The sequence below is a fragment of the Pecten maximus genome, chromosome 7 (assembly GCF_902652985.1).
Source record: "Pecten maximus chromosome 7, xPecMax1.1, whole genome shotgun sequence".
NCBI classification, from domain to species: domain Eukaryota; kingdom Metazoa; phylum Mollusca; class Bivalvia; order Pectinida; family Pectinidae; genus Pecten; species Pecten maximus.
Genome location: NC_047021.1, coordinates 27,291,865 through 27,313,355, shown reverse-complemented (window position 1 = coordinate 27,313,355; position 21,491 = coordinate 27,291,865). Strand labels below are relative to the sequence as shown.

At 35.3% G+C, this 21,491-nt stretch overlaps 1 protein-coding gene across 1 annotated transcript; it reads left to right on the top strand.

Annotated features, from left to right (window-relative positions):
• The first annotated feature begins 1,942 nt into the window (after positions 1-1,942).
• Positions 1,943-18,531, top strand: LOC117330423. Its single transcript, XM_033888697.1, has 15 exons — positions 1,943-3,701; positions 4,052-4,191; positions 4,507-4,562; positions 7,964-8,086; positions 8,612-8,760; positions 9,717-9,822; positions 10,716-10,928; positions 11,495-11,752; positions 12,113-12,307; positions 12,761-12,946; positions 14,095-14,265; positions 14,964-15,111; positions 15,500-15,663; positions 15,935-16,315; positions 17,626-18,531. The coding sequence occupies exons 1-15, from the start codon at positions 3,679-3,681 to the stop codon at positions 17,800-17,802; spliced, it is 2,490 nt and encodes an 829-aa protein (XP_033744588.1). The 5' UTR covers positions 1,943-3,678; the 3' UTR covers positions 17,803-18,531.
• Positions 18,532-21,491: the final 2,960 nt, after the last annotated feature.

Below are 21,491 nucleotides of genomic sequence, written 5' to 3'. Positions count from 1 at the left end.
CCAAACACCCAATCCGAACACTCGAATCCCAAACACCAAATCCTAAAACTCGTAACCAAAAACACCAAATCCGAACACTCAAACCACAAACACCAAATCCGAATACTCAAACCCCAAACACCCAATCAGAACGCCCAAACCCAAAACACCCAACCAGAACACTCAAGCCCCAAGCACCAAATCCGAACACTCAAACCCCAACCACCCAATCCGAAATTCAAACTCCAAACACCCAATCCGACTCCAAACACCCAATCCGATTATCAAAAATTCATGAAAATTTATTATGGGTTGTGAATTTGCGAGATCGCACGGGAAGAAGACAGAAAGACATATGGAGGAATCAGCAAAATGGTATCTTTAATTTGGATACTTCCATAGTTGTGGAGAGAGAGAGAGAGAGAGAGAGAGAGAGAGAGAGAGAGAGAGAGAGAGAGAGAGTTACATATTCAGACAATGTAGCCATATGGACGCGAGGAGACGGGTTTATGTGAATAGAGATGAAATGGCACATTGACACGCATAGAATCGATCTGTCGAACCGATGGTAATTTCATACATTGACAGTACGTAGAAATAATGTACTTTAAGTGTAGCCGAATCGACCAGATTGTCATCTCCTACATCCTTATATGTTAGTGAGCTTATTTGATGAAGGTTACATGGCACACAAATCACCGAAATCTCACAGATGAACATGTAACCGATTGGCATATACCTCTCCGTCGTTTGTTTGACATTGGTCATCATCATTATATATAACAAGGATATTAACAGTATATTTATTACTTATCGGCAATTATCAGCTAGTATACACTTAATATCATTGTTAATGTAGGATTACCTCTGATGCAAATGTGTAAATGAGAAACAGGAACATTTACGATATCTAAAATCAAAAAATAAATTTTGTATATGATATCAATACTATATTGTGTATTATGACTTATAACTGAAAGCATTAGGGTTTATCCCCCAAATCACGTAAAGTACTTAAGTAATTAAAGATATAAACCATATCACAGCGACGAGGTACACAAACTGGAAGTCGCCAGCATGTTTCAATTTCAGAACTTGGAAAGCCCTGAATTATTATTGGAATTAATTCCATGTATGACAGTCCCTAATCCACTGTAATAGAGCATTACTTACAATCTATTGAGGTATAGTAATCTGATATGACGCTATCACTAATGTATATGATTACTTTATATTTAATCACTTAGCATTCATCAAGAGATGACTGTTCTAAATAAATATTTTATATTAGAACTTATTATCAGGACGCATGCTGTGTCGTCATCCCCGTTTCATATAGTGTATTTACAATGAATATAGATTATCATCAACTTTATTAGTACATATAGACGACTAACATATCATCAATCACCCGTGACGGAGTGTACACACATCTGTATTAAATAACAAGTGAATGGAAAATCACCAATCACCCGTGACGGAGTGTACACAGAGCTGTATTACATTACAAGTGAATGATATATTACCAATCACCCGTGACGGAGTGAACACACAGCTGTATTACATAAAACGTGAATGATGTATCACCAATCACCGTTGAGGGAGTGTACACAGAGCTGTATTACATAAAAAGTGAATGATATATCACCAATCACCCGTGACGGAGTGTACACATAGATGTATTACATAACAATTGAATAGAATATCACCAATCACCCGTGACGGAGTGTACAGATACATTCACAATCACCCCTGATGAAATGGATGGGACATCGTCAATCACTGCTGATGGAACAGCTGCGTCAGGATTTAATTAAATATTGCGTGACGTGGTCAAAGACAATATATGTCCGAACCCGTGATGCTCAAATCGATTGTGTCGATATTGTGAAGGAGCAGGTGCGTAATCATTCGATAAACGATAAGGGATATTGGTGCCTGCTGTTAGTGTGACGTGCTACTTAGAACTGGACAGCCGCACTGTGTAATTCGGTGCATTCACATCAATAAGCGAAGCTGCAATACATAAATGTCCAGTCCTGAGCACAACAGACAGGCGGTGCATTGATGCTTCTGTCTAGACCCAAATATTGGTGACAGACAATGTCAGGATGTTCAACATTTTTGTGACGAGAGTTAGGATTTGAGGATTTACAAATCAGTTACCAAATCATTCGTTGGACCAAAACCGGATTTTACCGCAGGGAAAGACATACAACCACTGTTCTTCTGTTCACATCTTCTTACTAGGCAGTTATAATCATATGTCTGATCGCATCGACCAGGAAGCAGCGAATCCATTATTTCAAATTACAAGGAAGATTGCTAAAAATAGGTGTAAACATGATCTCATATGAACCATGGACTTTGCCATAAGGGTGTACAATCACACGGATTTACTAGGAATTGTGATGTTATCAATGTAATCATGTTTTTTTATTGTTATTAATTAATTAACTGTTACGAGTGTAAATATGTTCTCTAATGAACCAGGAGCAGTGGTATTGTGACTATTGTTGTGTTATTGTGGAGTTACCACGCTTGGATATAAAATACGTTAATGCAGCCATCATATTAAATTGTCAGAAACAACGCTATGACGAGTGCAACTATGGTATCAATCAAAAGAAACAAACGTTATTACGAGTGTAACCATGGTATCGGGTCAAAATGAACAACGTTATTACGAGTGTAACCATGGTATCGGGTCAAAAGGAACAACGTTATTACGAGTGTAACCATGGTATCAGATCAAAAGGAACAACGTTATTACGAGTGTAACCAAGGTATCAGATCAAAAGGAACAACATTGTTACGAGTGTAACCATGGTATCAGATCAAAAGGAACACCATTGTTACGAGTTTAACCATGGTATCAGATCAAAAGGAACAACGTTATTACGAGTGTAACCATGGTATCAGATCAAAATGAACAACGTTATTACGAGTGTAACTATGGTATCAGATTAAAAGGAACAACATAGTTACGAGTGTAACCATGTTATAAGATCAAAAGGAACAACATTATTACAAGTGTAACCATGGAATCAGGTAAAAAATATCAACGTTATTACGAGTGTAACAATGGTATCAGATCACAAGCAACAACATTGTTACGAGTGTAACCATGGAATCAGATCACAAGGAAAGTTATGTTAGTGTTTGAGTGGTTTCAATTACAGTAAGAGTGTTATAAGTATACCCAAATGCATGACCAAATGATAATATATCTACCCCAGAATATTTCAAATATAGCGAATGCCCCGGACTTGGAACAGCAATTATTAACTATATATATTTTTGCTGACATCGGAACAATGCTATTGCATTTTCAGTGTAGAGATTGGCCAGTGATCAATTACAATTAATCTAACACTTCCAACAAGACGTTACGTCTATGTGAACTTCTCGAACAATTGGCAACGATTGTAAATGGTCATCGACTAATGGACACGGCTCTACTTAAGGTCTAATCAACAGTGACATTTAATTTCATTCTGTATCGCCTCGATTAAATGGATTACGGCCATTATCTTCTGGACCATTCGATTGTGATATCATCAATACTTATCTGATCACATTATTCCAGTGAGTGTATAAGTCAATACAAACTTCTGCTGTTACCATGACGACTCGTAAGTTAGGAAGAGACCAAGAAGTTATACTAGATTGGGTTACTGTCATTCCGAAACTTTAACGATGGAAGCAGAAGAGTTTAAAAGGTATACAATATATTTACCAAAATAATATGTACAAGTATCTAATACCAACCTAAATAATACCTTAATAGAACAATGACTACCTCTTTATCATTTACTTTGATATTTCGCGATGAGGAAACATGTTCACACGAATCATGTTTTCATAACGGAGTGTCAAGTTTATTGAAATCATCGGGCAATTACAGATCGACCTATATCATCAATGCTAAACATTAATTTCAAAACGAAATGAAGTCACAAAATATTTCCTCAAAAGGCAACGAATGCTTTTGCAAGATTACTATTGACAAATCTGATAATAAAGAAAAGAATTTCAGTTGTAACATATCCTATTTCATCCTCTGTATTAGGACACGTGTATACGTGATGGGAGGACGAGGGTACGGAAAAACAACAGTCATCAACCTTCTCCTTGATCAAATGAATCCACCATCAAATCGCGGAGACATATCCGTGTACACAGGTCGACTCTTCTCCGACATCTCCAAAGGTGAGGCGGACGTGACGTCAATGCACGTGTTCGTGCATTGTGTTTGACAGATATCGTATATGCCCATAATCTGACACGAACTAGGTGACATATGAACTAACGATAAAACAAAAACTCATTAACACGTCCACTATGTAAATATTAAAATGACGCTGTATGTTATAGGAAATATTACTGCGCCATGGCAGGTGGTTTATACGTTGTTGGTAGGGGGTCTTTGAACATCATATTTTAATCTATAAATACCTTTTCCTCCACACACAGAGTTCAGGGAAGCAAATACATGATATTGAACGTCTCGTGTTATGTTTACAGAGGGGAAAGTGTCTGCAGATCTTCAGCTGGACATGTGGGAACTTCCAGGGGGAAACGTATGTATTGACTTGGCGAGTGTACCAGTACTTTATTGTCCAATTATGTCTCACCAAATCTGGCCTTGTCAATATTCGTCAATGATAAGCGCTCTTCTATAAAGGAACTGTCGTGTTGGGTTGATCAGTTTATTCCACGTGTGTGTGTGTAGTACAACACATGTACATGGCCTGACGTGGCAGATACATCTGCGTAATTACAACTAAAAAGAAACAATAACATTGTCGGCAAAAGTCTCAGTGATTACCTATTGATCCAGTCATGTAATACTATTTCTGGCGGAAATGATTTTTCAGATAAAAATAAACAAAGTCAAACAATAACAGAACCAGGAGATCACAGAAATAAGAAGACATGAATTATTGATCTATATACAATGTACATGTAGATATATATACATGTATAGCCGAAGTGCATTGCGAATGGAACATATACATGCACTTAGTATGAGGTTTGTGCAAAAAGTCCTCTTTTGTTAAAAGTCAAATCAAGATATCGGCATAGACCCAATTTAACCCCTGTAGTAAATATAGAATAATGAATGAATGATAGCCACCCTCATTTTATCAACAATGCAATAATTTTGACGTTGACGAAGCAGGAGTGTTTTCGCGCAAGTAGACTGGAACAAGCCCATTTCTGTCTCAATTTCAAGCATATTGTGAGAAAGTAAATGATGCCATGGATTTGTTCTACATTTTGGGTCTATTACATGATTGTCTATCAAAACAAATGAAAGGACACTAAGAAGCCTAATTTGATACATATTAACATGTATTGATAGAGAGAAGCCCCAGGGAGAGTAACTTGTATTTGAAAGTTGAAAATAAAATATAAGATATGCAAGATTACAGATTGCACTCGTGACTTTCTATTTCATATCTTTATCTGATATACTTAACAATTAAACTATTGCTGTCATATCAACAATAGAAATAGACAAAAGAGAAGAAAAAGAGAACTTTTACACAAGGACGACATATTATATTATTTTTTACCTAAACGAGCAATAAATAACATATCTAGTGCAAATTAGAGACTGTATATCAAATGAATTAAAAACTTAATTAATAATAATAATGGTACGTACACTGTTTCTATTACTCCACATATTGGTACACTGTTTCTATTACTCCACATATTGGTACACTGTTTCTATTACTCCACATATTAGTACACTGTTTCTGTTACTCCACATATTGGTACACTGTTTCTATTACTCCACATATGAGTACACTGTTCCTATTACTCCACATATATTTGTACACTGTTTCTATTACTCCACATATTGGTACACTGTTTCTATTACTCCACATATTGGTACACTGTTTCTATTACTCCAAATACTGGTACACCGTTTCTATTACTCCAAATACTGGTACACTGTTTACATTACTCTACATATAGGTACACTTTTTTATTACTCAAAATACTGGTACAATGTTTCTATTACTCCACATACTGGTACAATGTTTCTATTACTCCACATATTGGTACATTGTTTCTATTACGCAACACACTGGTACAATGTTTCTAATACTCCACATACTGGTACATTGTTTCTAATACTCCACATACTGGTACATTGTTTCTATTACTCCACATACTGGTACATTGTTTCTATTACTCCACATACTGGTACATGTTTCTAATACTCCACACACTGGTACAATGTTTCTAATACTCCACACACTGGAACAATGTTTCTAATACTCCACATACTGGTACACTGTTTCTATTACTCCACATATTGGTACATTGTTTCTATTACTCCACATACTGAAAAATGTTTCTATTACTCCACATATTGGTACACTGTTTCTATTACTCCACATATTGGTACACTGTTTCTATTACTCCACATATTAGTACACTGTTTCTATTACTCCACATATTGGTACACTGTTTCTATTCCTCCACATACTGGTACACTGTTTCTAATACTCCACATACTGGTACACTGTTTCTATTATTCCACACACTGGTACACTGTTTCTATTCCTCCACATACTGGTACATTGTTTCTATTACTCCACACACTGGTACATTGTTTCTATTACTCCATTTACTGGTACATTGGTTCTAATACTCCACATACTGGTACACATTGTTTCTATTACTCTACATATATGTACACTGTTTCTATTACTCAACATTTACCTACCAAAATTATGGTTTCCATGAAATTTAACGTTATATTGGAAAACTATGTATAATGTTGTTAGCATTTTGCATGTTTTTGACAGAAGCCTTATCAAACCTCATATCTGTGGACAAACTATGTCTATATATATCAAACCTTTGTAATAATACTACCATTGGTACGAATACTATTGCGCTGTCCACTAAATAACTAATTGTTGTTTTCTTTTTCTGATACAAAAGCTGATTGATAAGTTGTGCGCCTCATATTGAAGGATTTGAATTTTGCCGGACATATTGTAGTATTTTTCAACATAATCCCCATCAGTATCTATACACTTTTGCCACCGATGTTTAAGGGCTTCAATGCCACTGTGATATAACTCATTTTCCTGGCTGTTCAGAAAGTCATCCACTGCATGTTAGGACTAAGGTTAGGGTTAGGGTGCCTGAAATAGCTGTTTTCAGTTTTGGAAAAAGGTGAAAGTCTGATGGAGCGAGGTCAGGTGAATGAGGCGGATGCACAATCAATTTAAAGCCATAATCGTGAATGGCAGACATGGCACTGACAGACTCTTTCCCCGAACCGATTTTGTCCATTTTGCAAAAAGCCGCTTGCCTTGTTTACTTTAGAGTGCTACCTTGTCGATATAAACTAACCAAATGAGACCAGTCTTTAGGTACACGGCCCTATACAGTCCGAGAATAGTAGGACTTAAAAAGAACATCCTTGAGTATCTCCTTCAATACGAGGCTTACGACTTATCAATCAATCCTCGTAGTATGAATCCTTTTTTTCGTTTGATAAAACTACAGATTATATATACACTAACTTTATTAAATCATTATACTGAATTAACACAGACACCCGGCTCTTCATTTGTAATATAGTTATCGTGAAGAATAGTTTAAACAACCTTGGTAAATCAAATAAAAAATGATCACTGATGATACAAATGATTTATAAGGAACCCGTAGGCATATAGAATGTTTTGAAATTATACAAATGCGTGTAATGGCAGTATGACATTGTGATCGAAGGAAGTCTTTCTGCAACTTAGGTAAGTACATGATAAGAAAAATGGATCTTATTTGGACTCTTGCCTTTAAAGGTATAGGACATAAACGACACTATGTCCCAATAGACCACAGTCGCTTGTTTTCTGTGAAATGTGCTCTATATTTCAAGTTCTTGTCTTTGCCTGCAGAAGAGAGGGCTTCAAATACTAATGGACGGTGATCTGTGTTGTTTGTTTAGTTGCTGAAGGCACTGTATCCAATCTTACTGACGGAACCTGCCATCTACCTTGTCCTTGTGACAGCTGACACACACGACCCGGATGTAGAGGTATTGGATATCTGCAGGAACATCATGTATAAGGTGAATATGCAGTTTCATGTATATACTGAGATTTGTACTAACACCATGTACAATGTAGAGTTAATGTAGGAACAGACAATGTAGTAGAGCAGATTAAGTTACAATGCTATTAAATATTTATTCGTTGATATACAAAATATTGATTACTCGCTTTTAAACTTTTGTAGCTTATCAGTATACGGTTGTGTATATAAAATTGTGTATTTCAGATTGAATGATATTTCTGTCACTCTTTATTTGGGTACGAGTATATGGATTTGTTGACTTAACGTGGTCCATCACAAATATTTAATTATGGTTAATGCAAGATCAAATACACTCAAACATATTATTTCGGACAACAAACCAATTGCATATCTGGCATACCATATTTGTCAAAATTGATTAGAATAAATACATGTCTGTCAATTGATTTTTAAGAGGCACAATTCTTTTTCATATACCTTTACGATATTCATTCGTTAAGCGCCACTATTCTGTATAAATTTTAATTGTCATCATCGAACTATTTCATTTTGTCTTCAGATTAATAAACCTCGCATCATCGTGATACTCACCAAAGCAAACTCCACGACGTGTAACAACGCCAACATCGGTGACCTGTGTCGTCGTATAAAGGAGAGGTGGAACGAATTCATAGTCCAATACTGCAAGGAGAACACGTCCTGTGATAGGTTAGTGTATGGTACTGCCAATATAACACGCTCTGTTATTGGTTAGTGTTTAGTACTGGCATTGTAACACGTCCTGTAATAGGTTAAATGTGTGGTACTGCCTATGCAACATACCCTGTGCTTGGTTAATGTGTATACTGCCAATGTATCACGCTATGTGCTTGGTAAGTGTCTCTTACATGTTTATAGGATGAGTAAGGCATTGTTTTCCCCTACCTCTAATTTGCATTAATAGTATCTAAATGACATGTCTTTAATGAACACTTGCGTGTCTTTTGTATAATAATTTGAAACATTCTTTGTGTCTTCTGTGTCTTTGGAGCTCGTCAAATGATCGATATATCTGCAGCAGTCGTGGATTTAAAGAGTTATTACTGAGTAATTTCTCTAGGTTGAGCCGATTTAGGATTGTCATCACCAACGAAAGATTATTCTTTTGTTGAAGCTCACTGCCAGGGAATTCGGAAATCTAGGTGTTGTTACAGCGTAATAAGATTGGGTAATGCCATATAGGGATATAGAATATAATACGACTGATTCTTTAAGAGTTAGAATGCAGTCGAGAGGGACTATAACATTATTTCCATACCATTGGTACTGAAGACGTCTTTCCGTGTTTTCCAAATATTAGTAAGTTACACAATGCTGTAGGGGGTTGGATGTTGAGAGCCATAACAGGATAATACACCAAAAACTATCTTGGTTATACCGTCCTTCATACAAATATACATTTACATGTTTTCCTGCCGGTGGATGGCTTAGTAGCTGAAAACAGGCAAAATTGAGATATTTTTATTGACACGAATTCTTTCCTTCTGAGAGTGTCGGTTTTGATACAAATATATATTCTCTAGTGTTACGTAATTTCATCAGTGATAGCTGAATTAAGGCTTTGTTGTAATATCTGCATTATTATTTTTTTAATTTTAAATCATTACCTATTTTATACTCTACAGATTAACGTTAAATGCGGAAGTCATTTGTGACGCAGAAACGCAACCTGCTCTGACAGAAAACAATTGTTCCTTGCTTGTTTATCCTTTTAACTCGAGTGACACGCAGGTACTTTAAAAACTTTATTTTGATTTAAGTTTTGAATATAGTTATGTAAATGTGTCATAACATCCTCGTTATTACATTTTAGATCGATAGGGTGTAAACGTTTTGATTAAAATTGGCTGTTTCCATATCAGTAATGATATAAAAACAGAATTATTCTTGAAAGAAAAAAAACAACCTTAAAATGATAATATGATATGTGAGCAAGGTTTTGTATAGAAAAATAAACAGTCGATAGTTGTGTTAAAATCGTGTTTTAATTGTGTTTAAATCTGGACGTTTATATATAAATATATATATATACAGTATATATTTGCTTTTGCAATTAAAATGTAATAGATACGAAATATAATGGTTTTCCTGTTGGAAACTTAACATGATGAAATAATGCAGACATCCAGGTCTACTTTCGAATATATAGACTACCATCCATAAGTTCCGATACACTTTGCAGAAAATGCTTTGAAATTCACTAAATATCATTAAAATATTGTGCATTATATTTCATGTCTATTGACTTCTTATGGTAATGCTTTTAAAGTCTATCGATGGTAGATTCGGCTATTGGTGATTTACAAATCCTCAAATGCATCATTTTTGCAATATTATGTCTTTTCAGAAATAAAATGCATACAATACATACAAAAACCTATTTGTTTTGAAGGGATACATAGAGTGTATTGTTATAGTACATTTTTAAAGATGTGTTTTTTTGCGTATTGTAACATTTTGGAAATTAGGTTTCTCCCTTAACCCCCAATCCCCGCCTGAATTTTTGCCATTGTCTCTGACAAATGAATAATCTTCACGGAATTGCAAAGAAAAAGGTTTTGATCCAGTGTATTGATTTGTTTGTCATCATGATAATGAAAAACAAGTATGTATTGTTTTACCAGGTGCTTCAGCAGCTGAGAACGTCACTCCTTATATGTGCCTCTGGGATCAGTTCTGACGAAGGTTATGACTTTTCTATCAAACCTAGCCTCTTACGGACCATTCAATTCATCCAGAAAAAGAGGAAAGAACAAGTACTTTTTGCAACAAAACGACAGTTTCCTGATTCCGATGGTGACCTTACTGAAAAAGCATTGACTTATCTGCTGAAGAAGGTATACATTTTCTCATCGATGTTGTCATCAGGTGATCATTGGAATGGTTTATATTTGCTTATCACTCGATGTAGTTTTCAAGCACAACATAACACTAATATAAGCAAGACCGCAATCTAAGATCGCTAAGACAAGATTTGATAAATAGATAATAATTTAGAATTAATAGATAACGCATATATCTCTAAACCATCTGAAGGAAATAAATCTTCTGGGAAATGTCACAAGTTTAGTTTATATTTGTATTAATGATATGTTTAATAATTTAAAACAATAATTATAACCATGTACTAGAACAATGTAAAACGCTGGTTACTTTGATGTATCAGTAATGACCTGATAACGAGTTTTTGGTAGATGGTCCATCTCACGAAAATAGTTTCAATTGTTTCTCAGAAAGTATTATACTGTTTCATTGTAATTATCATTACGATATATACACCAAAAGTGTTTCTGAAGCTTATACTTTACGTAATAGATAAAGACAAACCAGATAATTCCAAACACCTCAGTAAAGCAAATAGCGTAGTGTAAGTTGACCAGTGTATGCTTACTCCCTTCGTCAGGACTATGTTCGAGAGGTCCAGTCCGTGCCTGACAACGAGACGGCTATGGTCATTTGTGTGGATCCACTTGCCTTTTCCAACCTATTGGTGAGGTCACATCTTGACTCTGGCGGGCATGTATTTCGCTTGGAGGCTGGCAAATTCTGGCCTCCAAACATGGACAGGAAACCACCGAATCCCCAAGTCTTGGCGGATGTGTTGGAATATTTGCAGACCAACGGTACTGTTCCTGAATCATTCCTGCCTCTTCTCTGGAAAGTAGGTTGCTATCATAGAATTTATCTCGTCATTATCACAAGTTTGAACTATATTTATATCCTATTGTTTATTTGATATTTTAAGTATATGGCATGTTCCCTTTTCAACATGGCAGTTCATGTGTTATAACACCATTAATGTTATAATAGGAATGGTCTATTAAGAGAGAGCTGCATAAGACATTGTCATCAGATTGTAAATCTTCAATAACCTCATTATTTGTTTTATTTCACTGCAGGCTCACGGATATATATATATTTTTCTTTGTTTGCTATTTCTGCGTTTCTGGTAAAACATCATACTAAGAACGAGTGTGTCAATATCCTAGCCCAATACAATAGTTCCTCTCCTTGTTTTCAGACCCCGTATATTCGCGAGGATCAGATTTTAACAACGTTGGGCGTAATGGAGAGTTTGGGACTAATTTGCTACGCGAACTCTTTTGGCCAGGCTGTGGATCCTACCCCGGATTTGGAGATGCCATTCTTTACATATCTGTCTGGCTCTAAAATACGACATATCATGCTCATGAACAAAATACCAGAGGATAAACCGGTAAATTGTACTTTTAAGCCTGGTGAATATTTTATTTTGATGATTTATTTTTATATTTTAATTGTACAGAATATGTTATAAATGTTAAATTATATATCATTGATATAACTGTTGAGAATATGTTATAAATATCATATTATTGATATAATTGTTTAAAACATAATATAAAAATTATAATATTGATATGCACTTGATTGTTTAGAATATGTTATAAATATTATATTTTAATGTAATTGTATTAGCCAAATATAAAATGTGTTCCACTGTCTGATACATTTATTGTTCTCATTTTTGATAGGTTCACTTAGAAAATAAGGACTGGGTGTTAATACCCTTTCGTTGATTCAATATAAAGACTGCTTTGTAACATACTGATAAGTCTGTTGATGTGGTGATGATGGTACGCGAGTGATTCTGGTTAAAGTATCTTGAATTTCTATGCATTTCTTTAAGAACCTGCACTGGTCAGAGAACCCGCACAAAGGCGATTTCCAGATCACGGTTCACTTCTGTTGTCCGTGCGGTATGCCAGTGGGATTGGTCCTGCGGATATTGGCTCTGTGTTTGAACATTACAAAGCCATTCATTAAGTACAGTTATATTTGGCGACAGGGGGTCCTGATACAGCTGGGGCACGAGGTAAGCAGTAGTTTTATTGTCTGACTGATTTCTCTTCCACTAATAAATGCCCTGTATGGATTAAAACTGCTAATGCTGTAAGTTGGTATAGAGACCAAAGAAGTAAGAACCGCGTATATTAAGATGGTCGTCATCTCACGCATTATTTTTACTATAGCAATGTTGGGGTCTACATATTCTAAATCACTAATTAATAATTATTCTGCCTGCTTTGGAAAGTTATTGTCCCATATTTATCAGAGTATTTCAGACAAATTGAATAACGCGCATTAATATATGACGTCATACAAAACGACGTCATTTTGTGATGACGTAACCAACATTGTTCTTAATATCACTTCATCGATGGGTATTTTGTGAGAATTATGATCTGATATGCTTTTATTTTGGTTGGTAAGGTTATATATTGACAATCTAGAGAGAATGGAAATACATGTATATACATTTTTACTGTGGTATACAAGGCATACCGTATTACATTAAACGTACTTTTATTGCTTTCATGGTTGCTTTGGAACCACGAATATCAATACAAAGGGTATTGTCTGTGTATATGTCATATTATTGTTGCTCGGGATACCCATGAACGTTTGTACCTACGAAGTATTTTGAAAGCTTCTGCAGCGAAAGATTTTTTTCATTAACAGCAGATATCGACGATAACGTCTGTGCATTTCTAATTATTATTGTATCATTGTGTCAATCATGTAAAGAAATGGGAATAAATGACGAATGTTTCCCCGTTTAATTTAAAATATAGATTTGTAGATATTTAGATATTCGCGTATTAATTCTAATAGTTCAATTACATGTATATTTCATCGTCATATTTCATTGGATACTAAATATTTATGAGTTTGGTTGTTCTAGACGCATTCGCCGGTGCAACTGATCAAGAGAGATGCCAAGATCTCCAAACTCTTAACAACTTCTGCTTCATTCCAGCTTTCATAACATTCTGGCCCTTATATATATATCAGTAAACGTTTGTAGATGAGGGTCAATGCAATATTTGTACGTCTTAACATCATCTAGACCTGCATTTATCGACGTAAACAAAGGTAGTTTTAACATTTTGATAAAGCTTACATGTATATTAGACCATTGTACCCAATATCCGATGGATTATTGATCCATTGTTGTTATAGGTGAAGGTACATGTACAAGCCTTTACGAATGAACTGGACTTCACTGCTCGTGTGGTGACGGATTCATACTCCGACCTAAAGACGGCTACACAAGTACTGTGGATGACCGTCGCGCCTTGTCTTCTCAATCTGCTCAGATTTTTGACATCGTTCCCCGGACTAAGTACAGAGGTACGTAGCATATGTACTGTACGTTATGTAATCCTCACAATATATAACACATTAATTGAATTATTTTGCTTTAGCATCTCCCCATCTAGATATTCGCCTCCTTTTATCATTATCACTGACAAGTCCTAGCAGCACCAAACAGCTGTATCGTGCAGTTTAGTGCAATTCAACTCTTTTGTATCTAACTCTCAATTTGATATAATTATTTTTTCTTTTTTTTTTCATGGTAAATACTCAAATGTGATTGGTCGAAAAATTCTTTTCATTCTTCTATGAAAGAATTCCGAGAATGGCGCGAAAAATGTGACGTCACAATACGACAATTGACGTTGCGTATTGATTTGAGAAAAAGAATCCAATTTAAAACCAGTAAAATTGTACATAAAACATGTTTTATATTAGAAAATCATTTTCAAAAATTAATTATAAGCGCAAATTTTGCTACGCGGATTCATACAGTTTGCAAACAAAATTTGTTTCATACCCCGATGAAACTAAAAATAAATGACATCAATGCTTAATTGAAAGGCGCTAATATCTTGTATGTCTATAGTACAATAATTCAGTGGATCTCTAGTCGCTTTCCTAAAACATTTTTGTATAATTTTCATTCGATAATGATCAACTTCCTGTATATTTTTTTGATAAGTTACTGATATGATGCATGCTTTGTATTTACAAATGCGTGTATGTTTTAGGCGTACCTTAGTTTCCGAGGAGATCCTAATTTTGATGAAGTCTTTCGGAGGTCCAGTACAGACCGTCGACTTACAATTGACCAACTGATATCCAAACAGCTGTTACAGACAGAATCAATGTCGTCTAGGTGGCTGGTCCCATTCCGAGGTAGGACTTCCAATTTGACGCTGTTGCATCAAGGTGAAAAAGGTTGTCGCATTTGGACACGGCTTTATCGTATGTTCTCGTCTCAAACTTGAGTAAAATGTTATTACTGGCTGTTTTTTTAGCGACATCATGATATCTTTTCCCATCTGTTAAACTAAAGATACCATGATAACAGAGAAAATTATGTAAGTAATATCATTGAGTAATGAATGAGGAGTATGTTTTATTCAGTATGTGATTTGATATTAAAAATCGAAATCGAAATAAAAAATAAGGAAAATGTTGAAATTGGGGATATCATATACATTCGCTAACAGCAGAACTTAAATGGTTATACTCTGATATGTATTACTATTTCTTGTTTTTGTTTTACATTTTGACTTTGAAGTGGACAGATCCGTGACGTCATTCCATACCTGGTTGGTGTTTCTAATGGCAAACCGGAAGGATGTACTACAAATGTTGGCACCAGAAATGTTGTTCCCACCAGCCTCAAATACACTCCCAGGGATTGTGTCTACCGAGAGAGGTCCTCAGAAAACCAAAAGGAAGGTACGCCTTATAATCAGGCTTCAGGTGGAAATAGACTAAAAAAACATTTCTTAGTAACTTTTGAAAAAAAATGCTGAAACTGTGTATGAAGTGTAGTTATTATCCAATCGGGCGACTGAGACCAAAGAGCATGCGTGCTTTTTTTTCCTTTTTAGAATTGGAATTAAATCACCTCTATCTATAACATTCCATTCAGTGATGTAAAATATATCTATGTTTGTTTACGACGAGAACATCTTTTCGCATCATTTATTTCATATTTTACATTCAGCCTTCCAAAGTAAGTTGGGGTATTGAGAATGAAAAGACAGAAACGAAGAACAACAATTCCGTCATCAACAACATCATCACCACCAACAACAATAGCAGCAACAACACGAACATGATGCAAGGGACGATGGTAAAGTCTGCACCAGGACATACAGAGGCCATCAGCTTATCTTCTCCCGAGTTGGCATCAGAGAAAAGAAGCACACATCCTTCCGCGGGTAGAAATCCCGCATCCTCCTCACACCAGGGGACAAGTAAAGAATTTGACGAACAGATAGCATTTAAAGTGGCCTCGTCTCTGTCTGCGGCGGTGTTATCAGCAAGTGTAGCGAGGTTTATGGAGGAGGAGAACAGCGCCAGTCACACATGGTCACCAGCACAGGTAACTGAGTAGTATGTCATAGGTACATATAGGATACCATCTCAACATACATCTCTAACATACATAAGAAACCATAGTGGACCATATGAATTGATTTTGAAGCATCCAAAGCCTCCGTTTGCTAGTTTGGTACTTTAAGTTCAAGTTAAGTTTCAGAATAGGCTTTAAATCCTCTCTAATAAACAACTAAGACATTTCTTTGAGTAAGAACGAGTTCATGGACTCTTTTCCGGATACGTGGAACATTCATGAGGATAATAATTGTCGACTATGGGAAAAACTGCATTGAAAAATGTTTTCATGACACAATAATGAGAAAAGGAATGTTATTCAAGCATGGTCGAGATGGATGCATGTCAGACTTGGATGGGTATTCTTCAACATATTTCGGCTATGTTTCGAAATGGATATTGTGAGAGAAAATCAACCCTTTACTGAGATCAATAAAACGCATGATAACAATTTACGGCTCACATTGTGCATTCAATGACCTTTTGGTGTCACAGTTAGATGATGGCGTTGCATAACAAAAATGATAATGAACAATATCATAGAAGAAATGTTTGATTGATCTTCTTTGCTTAAGCAAAACATTCATTGAATGTTTTGTCCTTTTAACCGGCATGATTGACTAATTTTAAATCAAAATATTCTCTTCAATGTTTATAGATACAAAATCCAATAAGATATCGGACATCTTGGAATTCAAATTATTGATCACATAATTGACCTACAATCTAGTGAATTTTCCCATGTGATATTTTCACATTTATCATTAGTGTTATATAATCTGGAGCGATTTTCATTGGCTACGTCAGTCAGAAATCGATTGTGACGTCATAATAAGGACATTGACGTTGCATCATGAAATGAAGATGGCACAAGAAAATGACTGCATCCCTTTGATTTTTCGCCACATTTTAACATTAAATCTGTCAAAATGTATATTTTCTGAGTTATGTGATAAAGGTATCTTAAATTTGGCTTCATTTCATATGATATTTTATAAAGCTCGTCTCGTATCATTTTGATCAGCAGACGCAGGTATCTGACATCACCTAAAAGTACCACGATATTTAGAAAACATGTGAATTATGGGGCTTTTTTTACACCCCCGCTTCTTCCCACTCAGGATTTGGACGTTTCTGTCGACCTATAGTGCGCCGTTCAATATGTATTGGAAGGTAAAACTATTTTGTGTGTCTTTTGTACAATTTCTTAGTAGCAATACTTGTTCTTTTGCAAAATATTTTATGATAACAGTTGAAATATTCACTGTTTTTATACGTTTTCAACGATTTGTTAAACAGGTTCTTGCCGTTCGTGAGATCGCACAGCTATCATCTTCGGTGTGGGATGGCGATATGACAAAAATATCATCTGCCATTACACGTGCTGTAGCAAAAAGTAGCAAACGTGACAGGAAAGTCGCCAAACCTGACCATTCTCCGGCCATCCAGTCCACCAGGTTTTGTGCTATTTTGTAGTATAGTGGGTTGTGTGATTAGTCCGTCAAGGATTGTAACAAGGAACATGGATCATAATCACTTGTCACATCACCAAATTGGTCCAACAGGAACATGTTTGAGAGTTTCGAGGAAATGTACAACATGCTGATGATTTGTTTATAGTATTTAAAGAACCCACTCTATCTCAACTTGTTAAGTATTAATCAGAGAGAGAGTCAAAAATGTAGACAGCATCCAACCTAACTTAGCATGTGTGGTAAAGGAATTATTCTGAACCTTACTTATATACACTGACACGTATATCACGCAAATGATCTTTATGATATAGCGACCTTGTCAAAAAGGTAAGCCTAGTCATTCAACCAGGACACTGATCACTGATATAGAGTGAACAATGTCATACCGACTGACCGAAATGTGAAAGAACTTGTTAAATACATATTGTGTTGTAAAGTGTTTCTACAGGAGTACTAAGGAAACAATCAAAGTCACCTGATCCAGTGTCGTAAGTGCTAAAATATGTTTTGTAATAAGACGACATGTATGTGTGCATCATTGTTTGATGAATATTGAAAGTGCTTAACTCATATAGAAGGGAGATACGAAGTCGTTCAAACAAACGTAAAGACAACGAGTGTGGTATCCGTTGTTTATTGGATTTATTCAGCTCTTGGAACCGTGTATGTTTGTAAAATGTGATCCATTTCGTTTATTTTACATACTGGAAACTTGGAAATAAAGATTTATTTCAACTACAGAAGTGGTTTTATATTACCATCATATTTATATATAGCATTTGTTCGCGGTGTTCAAGGTCATCCAATAGAAAAGATAAGCTGATAATTTCATTTTCCCACTAAACGTTATACTTGTTTTCGGTTTTGATAAGCGTTCGATAAATCCAGCCTCAAATGAAAACAAAACAACAATGTGAAGTTTTCCAGGGGTATGTCACTAGTCTGTGGGAAAATCTGCCCTATCGCATTTAACAAAATTGATGCATGAACAATATAATAGCGATTGCACATGACAATGTCTAGAAACAGATATATAACGGATATTGAATGATTTCCTGTTGAATTTTAGATACAAAAATAGTATTTGATGTCTTCCGTATAACTTATTTAGAGGATTTAGAGGCCGGAAAAACAAACTTAAAATATATAATGAAATCATTATATAGTCAAACCTCGTTATTTTCAGTTTTCGAAGACTGCTCAACTCGAAATAAACATTCAGTTCCAACGGTAAATATTCAAAGGAAAATATACTTGGTTACCTCTAATACCAAGAATATCTCGAAGGGATTTCATGACCGCATTGACTTCGAGATAACGTCATTCGACTGTACATTAATCTCGTATAATTAACTCAAAGATCAAGCATGTAGGAGCGATCTCTTACATATTGTGTCACTAGTTTTAAAGTCACTCTATGTTTTAGTAACACAAAATAATGACCAAATTACAAAAATATTTTGAATGATAGAACTTACACCCTAAAGATGATATATTGATCAATACAGTAGATTAACATAATTGCAATTAAACTGGCAAAATACCCACTAATGCGGTGCTCCAGTATTTTGATTGGTCAAAAATGAAAAACTTATATTTTCACTGCAAAGTCTTGTATCTTCACTGCTCATCGCTGCAGCGAAATGTATGTTTTATTAGTTTGATAAATTTCTTTATTGCATTTTTGCCAGTGAAATATAGATATTTATCAAACTTATAAAACTTATATTTTCACTGCAGCTATGAGCAGTAAAAATATAAGATTTTGCAGTGAAAATATAAGTTTTGCAGTGAAAATATAAGTTTTCCGTTTTTTCACCAATGAGAGCGGACCTTTATATTCACCTCATTGAAACTTTTCCAGTCAAAGCGGAGATAGACATTGGTTATTTTACTCTATTTCTGAAATGTTCAGATGAGTTTTTGACAAGATAATCACTTGATGTTAGCTATTCATGCACAGATTCTCCTATAACAGCAGAAAACTCTTAAATTGCGTTGACCAATCCTTTCAAAATGGCGCCGTCAAGTTGATGAGGAGTAACGTCACAAAGCGATGACGTCATTACTGATTCCCGCACTTTTTGATACTATTAATGTTTCGATGTTTTTGATTTTGTTTTTTTAAGCATTGAACTGTTTTTGTATGGTATTTTTGATCTATTTGAATGCGAGAGCTTTGCAAGCAAACAACAATGTGCGTTAGCACATTATGATTTGTTTGCTTGCAAAGCTCTGGCATTCAAATAGATCATAACTTCCATTCAAAAACAGTTCAACGCTTATATGTACATTCCTTTTACTTTTTTTTTTATTTTTAAATGCTATAATTCATATTGAAAATTGATAATTCTCGCCTTACCGACAGTCAGCCGATTTTTTGTCAACCGTTGGAATAGCCGGAACATGGTCACGTGCTTTTTGGCAAACAAAATAGTACATGGTTTTTTTTTTTTTAATGAATTAAATTTGTTAAACATTTTATTATCAACTTAATGCGCAAATGGCTTATTTTTTATAACAAATAATGTAGACAAAATAATCAGTCGTTAATCTTAATTATCCTGGATATTGTAGTTCCGGTTTGTGTTGTATTAATTCGCTGATAAGTGTAGCGCGTGATGGATGATCCGGGGTCATAGAGCAAAGGTCATCTTTCATTGGTCAATTCTAACTGGGCATCCCAGCACTCAGAAATTTTTTTAATTTGGAAGAATCAAAATCTTGTCAACGAATTTCACAAATCTACTGCTTACAGATTTGCTTTCTTCTTGTGTATGGTGATTTACTGCAGTTCTTACCTGCGATAACGTAGCTCTGGACGACGGACGGACAATTTTTGACAGATGGTCGTCGTCAGAGCTACGATTCCCTCCCATTGCTCGTAATGTAGCAAAACAGTGAACCTCGAAAATGCTACAAATAGCGGATATCGTTTAACTTTGGAGTAATAGTTCGTATAATTAAACATTTCTAATTCAATTTTGCAATGTATTAGCCTACGTCTAATCTAGAAATCTTTAATTCGCATATTCTGATATCATACTGCTCGGAGTTGTCTCCGTGATCCGCCATGGTACTTCTCGAAGAACTCTCGCGAGGATTCTAACCCAAATATGGAACCCGTGATCCATATATGGGTGAAGCTACTACGATAAATAAATGCATAATCAGAGATATTTAACCACTCTTTTGTAACTCTTGTGAAGAAAGCGAATCTTACTTTGCGTAATTAAATAATTTCAGAATGAATTGACCTTCCTTACCGAGATATATTACTCCGAATCTGTTTTTCTGTTGAAATCTCGCGGGAAACCTCATTAGCATCAATTTATTTTGATATCCTTATAAGGAAATTGACCTTTACACTTGTATCAAAGATGGCGGTATGTTTGAACTGATATATCCGTGTGTCTTGCTCGTTTTTGATTGTACTATTTATTGTCAAACATTTGAAGTAATGTGCAGGTTTGTTGCTTTAATATTCATAATAGATACCAGAATCATCAATTTACATGCTTTTTTTTATCCGAGAAAAATTTTACCACTGCTAATACTGCCCGATGTGAATCACATCGGGGCTTGCTACACTATCGTTAATGGGAGGGACTTCATACCCTGCCGGAGAGCAGTGTAGGCAGGGTATGAATATTCGTTCTATGCAGTTCTGTGCTCAATTCGACGTATTAT